The sequence below is a fragment of the Perognathus longimembris genome, chromosome 3 (assembly GCF_023159225.1).
Source record: "Perognathus longimembris pacificus isolate PPM17 chromosome 3, ASM2315922v1, whole genome shotgun sequence".
NCBI lineage: Eukaryota > Metazoa > Chordata > Mammalia > Rodentia > Heteromyidae > Perognathus > Perognathus longimembris.
The window spans coordinates 120,422,832-120,432,999 of record NC_063163.1 but is presented as its reverse complement, the minus strand read 5'-3'; the positions used below and the strand labels follow the sequence as shown (position 1 = coordinate 120,432,999).

The 10,168-nt window shown below is 40.1% G+C and overlaps 1 protein-coding gene across 2 annotated transcripts; it reads left to right on the top strand.

Moving 5' to 3' along the window:
* The first annotated feature begins 4,682 nt into the window (after positions 1–4,682).
* On the top strand, positions 4,683–7,383 carry LOC125348065 (olfactory receptor 8B3-like). Of its 2 annotated transcripts, XM_048341009.1 has the most exons (2): positions 4,683–5,598; positions 7,364–7,383. In XM_048341009.1, the coding sequence occupies exons 1-2, from the start codon at positions 4,683–4,685 to the stop codon at positions 7,381–7,383; spliced, it is 936 nt and encodes a 311-aa protein (XP_048196966.1). The 2 variants fall into 2 exon arrangements, with proteins under 2 accessions (XP_048196966.1, XP_048196967.1); XM_048341010.1 differs by lacking the exon at positions 7,364–7,383 and having other exon boundaries at positions 4,683–5,615.
* The last annotated feature ends 2,785 nt before the right edge of the window (positions 7,384–10,168 follow it).

The window sequence follows — 10,168 nt, the reverse complement described above, 5'->3', positions numbered from 1 at the left end:
CTTGGGGATCAATATTCTACTCATATATTCCGTTCTCATTAGGGATTGTACATCCTTTATGCTCAAAGCAATATTACACTCCTATCCTTATCATCATGAGCTCGTGAGGGAAATCTGTTGTTTTATTTATCTTCTTTGGTTCTCACCCCTTCATTTCTTCATGTGAAATGTTCTCAAGTAGGGCAGCAACTCACATCAGATATTTTTCTCTCCAGAGATATCACCACAATCACTTCTAATGGGCTGTATTCCTCATAGAGTTCATTTTTAAGTTACTAGAAGTTCATACCTGATTGTCCTGTTGGGCCCTTAAGTGGGACACATTTATGAAGCCAGTGCTTCAAGAAATATTATTATAAGTAGTAATAAATTAATGTTGCTATATTTCAAGTTCAGAAAACGAATACTACCTGCCATAGAGAATGAGACTTGCACCACCATAGCATTGGGTGGACTCAGGGTCATATTCTGTAGATCGTATCCTGTAGATTGATCACTAGGACTTCTGAGGTGACATGGTATCTAGTTATCCCATCTTTCCATCTTTGGAGATGGATACGCCTTACAATTTTGTATACAAGCTTTTGAAAGGAGCGAAGTGTTATTGATGTCATGCCTTTTCCAAGTGTTACAGCTAGAAAGTACCGATGGAGGCCTCTTCATACACACTGATTAATGACTTTCCAGTTATCAGGGTAGAAAGCTGTGGTACTTTTCTTCCCCATCATTACTGGTTTTCCTTGACATTGGGATCTCCAGAAATGAAAAAACAAAGGACACCAATAACTATCAACTACTTTGTTCATATTAATTACATGTAGTAGAGAGATCACCATGCCATTGCCATAAATGCATACAATGTACTTTCATCTTATTCACTCCTTTTATCCCCATTCGCCACGTATCCTATGTACTTCAATACCTGTAGTAGTCTTGAGGTAACAGAGAAAATAAAAACAATAAATATTAAAATACAACCAAGAAGCAAAAGCCAAAGAAATCAGAGCGGCAAACATTCCTCTCCATTGCCTTCAGCTTTTAGACAAGAATCAGGAAACAGCCGGTGAACTTCACAGGAAAGAAGTCTGTGTGGCCCAGCTTTCCTTCTTAAGCTTTTTTTCTACTTTGGAGTGCTATGTGCTGACACCGATGGCCTACAACCGCTACATGGCCATCTGCAACCCTGTGCGTGCAACATGGCCATGTCCCCTAGAGTGCGTATTTCCACTTTTTCCCCTTTATGGTCAAAGTAAAGTTCAGAGGGGTTACAGTTTCATATGTAAGGCAGTGAGTTCAACTTGTCACCTCCTCCCTCATTTTCCCTCCCACGTCCTCCCTCCCCCTTTCCCTCTCCCCCAGATGAATTGTACAGTTGGTTTACATCAAATGGTTTCGTAAGTATTGCTTTTGGAATCGTTTGTCTTTTTATCTTATTTCCACTTTTTGTAGAAGAACGTCCCTCGCTATTTACATAACTCCCTTTTCCTTTTTTTCCCTATGTAGTAGAAATGCGAGGGAATTTATATCTTTGCTTTATTAATAATCATTAATGAAAATATTAATATTCTGATAAGGATCAAAACATATTGATGATTCTCCTCTTTCATCTTCCACTTGGAAAGAACATTGTCTTGTTGAAATTCCCTCCATGGAAGATGCCATAAGCCATCATTTCTGTATAAGTAAATGACATGCATTCAACTTCTTTGACAGATTTCTCTTGCTAATTTATAGGGTGTCAATATTTAATGAGTAAATGGAAAAGTAGAGCTGAGGTTGGCGATTATTTACTTAAATCGCACAGCTTCTTAAAGATAATCCTCAGGCTAAATCCCCTTCCGATCTTAATGCTGCTGTGCAGGTGTTTCAACGGGGTGCTGTGGACGTGCTTTCAGAATGGTACCGCTGAACCACTTGGTGCTTCTGTGTTTAGTTTACTATATGCCTTTTGCAAGTATAGCTCACTCTAGAAATTGTGTACCAGAATTGTGTATATCAGATGAACATCTTTGGGTTAAACCATCGAGTAAATATCACCTGCCACACCTCAGAGTATCTGCTTTACAGTGGATGTCATTTTAACCTTTTACTTATACATTTTCTTTTTGCCTTATCTTCCTCTGACCTATTATTGCCTACCAGTCCAGTCTGTCTGTAGGCAGTGCTTGATTGCCTAAGGCTGTGAGAGGAACCCTTCCTTGTTTTCCACACACTGGATTTTTAAATTGGTGTTTTTCTTTCTGTTGCAGTATATATCAAATCATATTGTAAATGCTGATTGTGCAGACTTGTGCATCTGAATAAGCAGCCGTTAGAAGCTGACTCCTTCCCCGTATTACTGGTGGTGTTTATTCAGCATTCAAGACTAGCTTTCTACCACTTGAGCCACAGTGACACTGGTGGCTTTTTCGAGTAGATTATGGGAGACAAGGGTCTCACAGAGACTTTTTGGGCTGGCTTCAAACCACAACCAGATCCCAGCCTCCTGAGTAGCTAGCATTACAGGTGTGAACCATCAGCGCCTCACTTCTTCTTTAGTGTTATACCCTACTGAATCATACTTCTGAGATATCCTTTTGTTTCATGGGTTCAACTTTCCAGAGGGTCATGGAGAACCACTGAAGGTCCTTAAGCTGGGGAGCGACCCCACCATACTTTCATCGTTTGTTCTAGCATTCATATAGATGACACACGAAAGGGAGGGTGTGGGAAAGAGTAGATTACCAAAGAAAAGGGTGTGTGTGGGCAACTGAAATAACTGCAAGTGGCCAGTGTAATTGAGCAGCTTGGTTGATTTGGAACCCAGAAAATGCCTAAACTACTGTGGTGGCTGAGGAAGTGGGTAGAGGTCATTGGCGTTGTAGACTCTATTCTTAGCATGTGAGAAATGAGGAAGAGATCTGAATTTTCAGCCAAAGAATGTTGTAATTTCTATAAATATTTAAGAAGTCCTTACTATATATTCTGTCCTTCACTTAAGCAAGGCAAAAGTGATCTTTCTCTTTATAGAACTTAAGCTTTACAGGAAAAGGGGAATTGAGGTGAGAAATAACGCCTGATAAATACAATGATAGAATAGCTAGCAAAGTTATAAGAACAGAATGATGGCTGATATATCTTGAGTGTTTTGCATGTGTCTGTCACATTTCAGTCACTTGACTCATAGTTTCTCACTTAATGATTGCCTGTCAATAAAAGATGTGCTGGTGGTAACCACATGGGTTTTAGAAATTGTGAACCAGAAACAGAAAGGGTTTGCCTAACTTCCCATGTTAATTGTTACATTTAAACTCTCGGGTGACTCCTCCATGGAAATTTCCAATTATTGTTTAGATATCTAAAAATCTAGGGGTGACAAATGACTTTTTAAAAGTGTGATGTTCTGCGAGAGGCAATTGAATGTAGCTAGTATAATTCTTAGGAAACTTAGATAAAGAAAGTGGAAGCATGTGGAGTTTCTGTTTAGGAGGTGAGGAGAAAGGCAAACTGTGCAATACTTTTTGCATCCGATTTGGAGGAGCAGAGGGGAGAGTTCCTCTACTCTACCTTGGGGGTTGTATAATACATAAGCCCAAGGGCAATTTGAAAACTTGGGGAAGATTGTGTCTCTCAAGAACTAAAGATAGATCATTGCCCAGGGTGGAACCTTTCCACCTAGAAATTATTCTCCTGGGGGAGACATATAATGAGCTTTTATCTTGTTTATTATCAAGTACATTGCATCATTATTTTACATGTAGTCTACATCATGTGGCCAACGTGATCATTAGGTTGACCCCTTTTCTGAGTTATGTGAAAGAAGTTAATCTTAAGCAGAAAATATGGCTGTGAGTCATCGAGTTTTCCAGGGCACGTTGGAGAATAAGTCTCTCTCCACCCTCCTCCTGTCCCAAGAACTTGAGCAGCTTCAATGGTCTTTCCAGGCGTGTGGAGGTGAATAACAGGCATAAGAAAAAAACAGTATATTTTGGCCCAAGGACAGTGAGTTTACACATTCTGTGCGTATCTATGACTTCCTTTTCTTTGCTCATTTTGTATAATTCTGAGAGTCAAGAAAAGCTTGCAGAAGAATCTGTGAAAGGCAAGGACAGCAGAGAAAGTTCAGACTTTAGTTCAATCAGCAAGTACAAATGTTTAGGAAGTTCCATATCCAATGAGAGAACTCTTCCTGGGCTAGATTTAGTGCTCTGTTTCTGTGATATATAGTAATATATAACCTTTCCTATGTTTATCTACATGCTTCCTTATGTATGTGAATGAAGCTATGTATATTTTTTATTCACAGCTCACTAGCATCTAACCTACAACAGATTCTAACATAAAACTTTGACTTTCCTGGATAGATGAAATGGAAAAAGAAGTAATGAGATGAAAGAAGGCTAATTATTCTCTCCTGTTTTGCTATTCTTTTTTCCTCTGTTCCTTGGTGTGTGAACCAATAGGTTTGCATGTAGCAGCACTGGTCTTTATTCAGTAGCCTACATTGTTATGCACTCCACTGTTTAGTTAGTAAGACTGTTTTAAGGAAATTCCACGATGCACAGCCTCATAGTATGATTTTTAAAAATTCTATTGTTTTAGAATGGGCAAGACCTACTGCCATGGGAAGAGATACCATAGGAACAGAAGTGTTGGCTGGTAATGATTCCCAGTTTGTGTCTATAAAGACTCTATAAAGAAGAATGGCTTTTAGAAATGGCTCATTGATCACCGAGTTCATTCTGGTGGGGCTAACAGAACTTGCAGATCTCCAACTCCCTCTGTTCTTTCTGTTTCTGTCAACATATATAGTCACGGTCTTGGGAAATTTGGGGCTGATCATTCTAATTGGTCTGAACCCACACCTTCACACCCCCATGTACTTTTTCCTCTTTAACTTGTCCTTCATAGACCTCTGTTATTCTACTGTGTTTACACCCAAAATGCTGATCAACTTTATCCTGGAGAAGAATATAATCTCTTATGTGGGGTGTATGATCCAACTCTACTTTTACTGTTTTTTTGTCATTTCTGAATGCTATGTGTTAATGTCAATGGCCTACGACCGCTATGTGGCCATTTGCAATCCACTTCTGTACAACGTCGCCATGTCCCCTAGAGTGTGCTCCTCCCTTATCCTTGCTTCCTACTTAATGGCAGTGTGTGGTGCTGCGGCCCACACCGGCTTCATGCTGAGACTGACCTTCTGTGATGCGAACACCATCAACCACTACTTCTGTGACATCCTCCCGGTGATGCAGCTCTCCTGCACCAGCACCCTCGTCAACGAACTGGAGGTGCTCATCGTGGCAGGTATCAACATTGTCGTGCCCAGTGTCTCCATCCTTATTTCTTACGGTTTCATCCTCTCCAGCATCTGCCGTATCAGGTCCTCGGAGGGCAGGTCCAAAGCCTTCAGCACCTGCAGCTCCCACATCCTTGCCGTGTCTCTGTTCTTTGGATCAGGTGCATTTATGTACCTAAAGCCATCGTCTTCTGGGTCTATGACTGAGGGGAAAATCTCTTCTGTCTTTTACACCAACATGGTTCCCATGATGAACCCCTTAATCTACAGCTTGAGGAATAAAGATGTCAAAGTTGCCTTGAGAAAAACTCTAAGCAGAAGAAAGTTTTGATCAGAAATAGTGTCTCTCTGTGTATATAGTTGAAAGACATAGTATATTTTATTACAGTAATTGAAGAAATATAATTTCCTATTGTTTTTATCATGGGGATAGTTAGCTATCATTTCATTTTTTTCTTATGAGTAATAGTCTCTTTTCTTTCCCCCACCATTTGTATATATTTCACTTTTAAACATTATTTTTCCTTACAATAATAAAATTAAGAAATACTTCACATGTCATTTTCCCATTGCCATATGTAATTTTAGGAAGGACAAATTGTTCTACAAATGACCAAATGAATTGGAGGATGTCAGTTTTGTCACTGAAGAGAGTGTCGGTTTTTGTGTTCTACTTGTTAACTTCCTTTGGAAGCACACGTGTGACAATCTGTCTTGAATGTCCATGTTCTACCCAGTAGAATTATGACTGCTTTAAACATTGTTATCTCACATGTATACAAGGTTCTAAAAGGATGTTCAAATGCAACTCATTGTACAGCTCTAAACTCGATACACTTCATTTCTGTTGCAATAACTTTCATATTTACCTTTCTACACTAGGTAGATCAAAATGAGTAGCATACATATATGTTGCCCATACAGTATACTGAAGCTCAGGAGGTCAACAATTTCCTTAAAGTGTCTTATCTTTTTAATGAAAAAAAATCAAAACAAAACCAATACCCTCCTTTGTTGGGGATTCAGCTTGGCCTTGAGGGGGGAAGGGCGAGGAGAGTGCTCCCGAGACGCCGCCCTTTCCCCAGCCCTGGGGCAGTGTGGAAGTGAGCCACACCTATCTCCTTCTGGGTCCGGAACCAGAAGGGGAAGCTTTGCGACCATCCCCCACCTTGCGCCAGCGAGCACGTGTGCTCCCTTTTCACAGGCTTTGCCCAGAGGGCGGTACTATGGGAAGTGACGTTAGCCCATGAGGGAGGTCCTTGGGAGCTGCTCTTGGATGGACAAGCTCGCCAGCCTATCGTCAGCTCCTGCTCAATCCTCGTCATCACTACTATATTACTGTAAGCCCCTCCCGATTAAATCAGATTGCTCTCCGAAGCGTCTCCGAGATCCGTCTGCGCCTGGCTTCCTTGGTGGGTCAGGAGGGAGGAAAAGGGGATCTCGTTCGGCCATGTGCACCTTAGGCTAGCCCATGTCCCTCGCTCCACCTTGGCCGCCTGTTGGTCAGGTGCCCAGGGGAGAGGGTGAAAAGGGGACCACTGATAAGGGAGTAAGCTTAGCATCCCCGCACCAGGGGAGGTAAATCTAGCCCGGCACTCCTTTCTTCAAATCTACCCTGATATACTTGTTTTATTAATATGATTCCAAGTGCAAATGACAAAAACTCTGTTTTTAAAGTTGAGTACACTTTGTTTCTAGAGAGCATGTAAATGGATCGTTGGGCTGTTTTTTTTGCTGTTGTTGAAGAAATAGTTTAATGGTTCCCTTGCCAGTGAAGCAGGAGTCCTGTGGATCTGGAGTAGCTGGGGATGGTTGGCTCAAGTCGTGAGCTTTCTGTACAGGGAAGAAAGAAAGAATAGAGAAAGGAAAATGTCTTTTCAGATGTATGTAATTAGAGACTAAAAGTGAGAAGTCCAGCAATTGTGTTTAGTTCAGAACACTGAGATACATAACCAATAAATATGAAGCCCTCTGTACCCAACTGTATTGAGGATTTAAAAGTCACAGTTCTTTGAATTTGTATTTGGATTTCTAATCTGTCAAGTAACAAGCTTTCAAAAACACAAGTTACAATTTCAGGAAAGATAAACTTTCTTTAAACTTACTCATTATTTAAGATTATTTTTAAATTAAGGCTGGCAAAAATTTAAGAGTAGACAGCTTTTAGATTATCAATTTACAAAGTATTTTGAGTTCTCAAAAGGAGAAGAAAACATCAGTGATAGAGCTTACATGATTAAAATTGTCCCAGCTATGCACCAACCCAGGAGATAAGTCCAGGGGTTTACTTTTGTATATGTCCAAGGAAGGGGATGGTTCCAAACTAATGAAGAAGTTGGAATTCCTGGAGGTGAGTGGAAAGTAGTCTTTCTCAGGAAGGTTCAGAAAGAAAATCTGTTCATTGCATCTTCAATTTGCTTAAGGTAGACATTCTATAAGTAAACTATCATTAACGCTTTAAATAGTTAATAGAAATGAGCGTGTGAAGAATGTGGTCTACATACAGGCTGATGAGAATCTAAAGTAGGTTGTGAATTTTGTACCAATATCCCTTTATATCCTCCATCGCAAGTGGTTTTTTTCAGTAGTATAAGAATTTAGTAGTATTAGGATTTGAATTCGGGGCCTCATGCTTATTAGGCAGGTATTGTATTACTCAGCCCTCCATCAAGGTACCATTTTTTTTAGAGTGGGAGAGAAAGCATTTATCATCATCATCATCTTCATCATCATCATCATCATCACCATTACCATCACCACCACCACCATTCGGTTTAAACGAAGTAAACCAAAATGATTCAGGGGTAATTGGTATGCAGTTGCCTGCACATGCTCTAGGGGTCCAGCGTTAGCACTGTTTACACTGTATGGTCTATTATTTCCAATGCTTTTCATGGCCCTTTAATTCCTCCTTTATGGTTCTCCAGTGCCAGGAAAACAGTGATCTGCTTGCTGTCGTTGTACATCAGTTGTATTTCCTAGGATTTTATATAGGAGGAGACCGACATTGTTCTTGCTTTGTCTGAAATCTCCTAAATTCACAGGTCAACAGAGACTTGAGTAGCATTTGGGGCAAGTTATTAGGAGGAGCCCATGGCCCGTGTGTCCTGCAGATTGGGCATGTAGCCAGTGATGCTGAAATAATCCATGGCTCACAATTGCCTCTGCTGACATGGGCCTACCTTTGTTATTTAGAAACCACCCGAGTTTCCTTAAGGAACCAAAAGGGTAATACTCAGGAAACACAGAATTGTCATTAGCTGAATAGTGTGACAACATGATTTCTTTGTAGAAATTCCCATTTTCCATGCCAGAAATCATCTCCAGTCTGGTGAACCCTGAGAATGAAATCTTGCTTTCCTTATACTCATAGATATTCCCTCCTCCTAGCCAGGTCCTCTTTAGATACCTGATTCACTCAGACTTGTGGTGGATTCAAGGACTATGTACAATACAATCATTTCGATCAAAATGTTAGGCTTACGTGTTTTTTCTCTCTGGACTATTCCCATTTATAATTTCAGGGGTTTTAACTGATCATATCCAGATTATTTTTAACCAATTATACAACATTTCATGGTCTCCTATGCATTCCCCCCCCCCCCATTAAAAATTTGTAGGAAGTCATCTGAGCTTCTTCAACAGGTCGTGTCTAGTCCCACACATTCTCTGTTTTGAAAACATTTGTTCACACAAGAAGTAGCATGACCTCTCTGGTGCCTGGCCTCATGGTCATATTGTATTGTGTGATTATTTTGGTATGTTAGTTATCTTTGAAGTTTAGGAATAGATCTCAGTTCTTATGGTGTGTAATTCATTTTATCTTGGCCTTTCTAAATTTTAAATATGTTCTATCTGATATATAGTTATTTATAGGTTACTATGTGAGCATCACTTGTCCAAGGTAGTATAGTTAGGAAATGGAAGAGGAGCACCAAGCACAGATCCTCATTCTTTTCTGTGAGGAGTTCAGAAATTGCTGGCCTCATGCCTGGAATGTTGCATTGGAAACTAGGAAAGCTTCCCAAGCAGAAGATTCCAGTGTCAGTTAAACAATACTCTTTATGAATGAAAGCCAATGAGAGGTTGCAGGAATATCTGCAACTCACCCCAAGCAAAAAATAACCTGAAAGGAGTTGCAACACCACTTGATTTTTTTTTTCTTTTGATATAAAGGAAGTATGGAGGCAGCCTCTGTAGTCCATTGCCACTAATGATGTGGTAATGAAGAGGCCAAGATCTGAATGCATAGATTTCCCTACAGGGACCAAGGTGATGGGGAGATGGGAGTTTAATGTTGGCTCAAGTAGGAGGGACATAAATCCCTAAAGAGAATGGAGTGACTGCGTAATGATATACAAAGCACAAGGTCTACTAGGTAAATTCAGTAGCCTCGTATACTTATAAAATCTGGAGTCTATCACTTGGATGAGACTGAGCACCTTCATTGCTGCTTATAAGCACAGGAGTTGCACCATTGAAATAGTGTTGTCAAAGCTTCTGGTGCCTTGTCAGGTGGCCCTGGTGGCAATAATGAGGTATGTTTACTTTTCATCCCTGCTTTAGAGGAGCAGGAGTTAACTTTGCAAACAGTTGAAAGCTCAAAAACGTTTTCCAGGGAGCATGGGGCATGAGTGTTAAACTTCTTAGAATCAGGCACCTAATGTTTAGATTCTGGTATGGCCCTACCTTTCATTACACAGAGATAAATCTGTGACAAGGAGTCATAAGCATTTTCTCCTCCAAGGAGAATCTGTTTCAAAACCTCTATTAATGCCTTGCTTTTCACGTAACACAAAAATAGATACATCATTAAAACTAAAATTATATATATATATGAGGTTAAATGTATTTAGAACATTATTGTTGATGATACATTGTGAA

What these genes read in the sequence shown, in the direction of transcription:
- LOC125348065 (XM_048341009.1), top strand. Translation starts at nt 4,683, where the DNA reads ATGGCTTTTAGAAATGGCTCATTGATCACCGAGTTCATTCTGGTGGGG. An exon ending in TGCCTTGAGAAAAACTCTAA is followed by an intron (nt 5,599 to 7,363) that starts GCAGAAGAAAGT and finishes TTACAATTTCAG; the next exon opens with GAAAGATAAACTTTCTTTAA.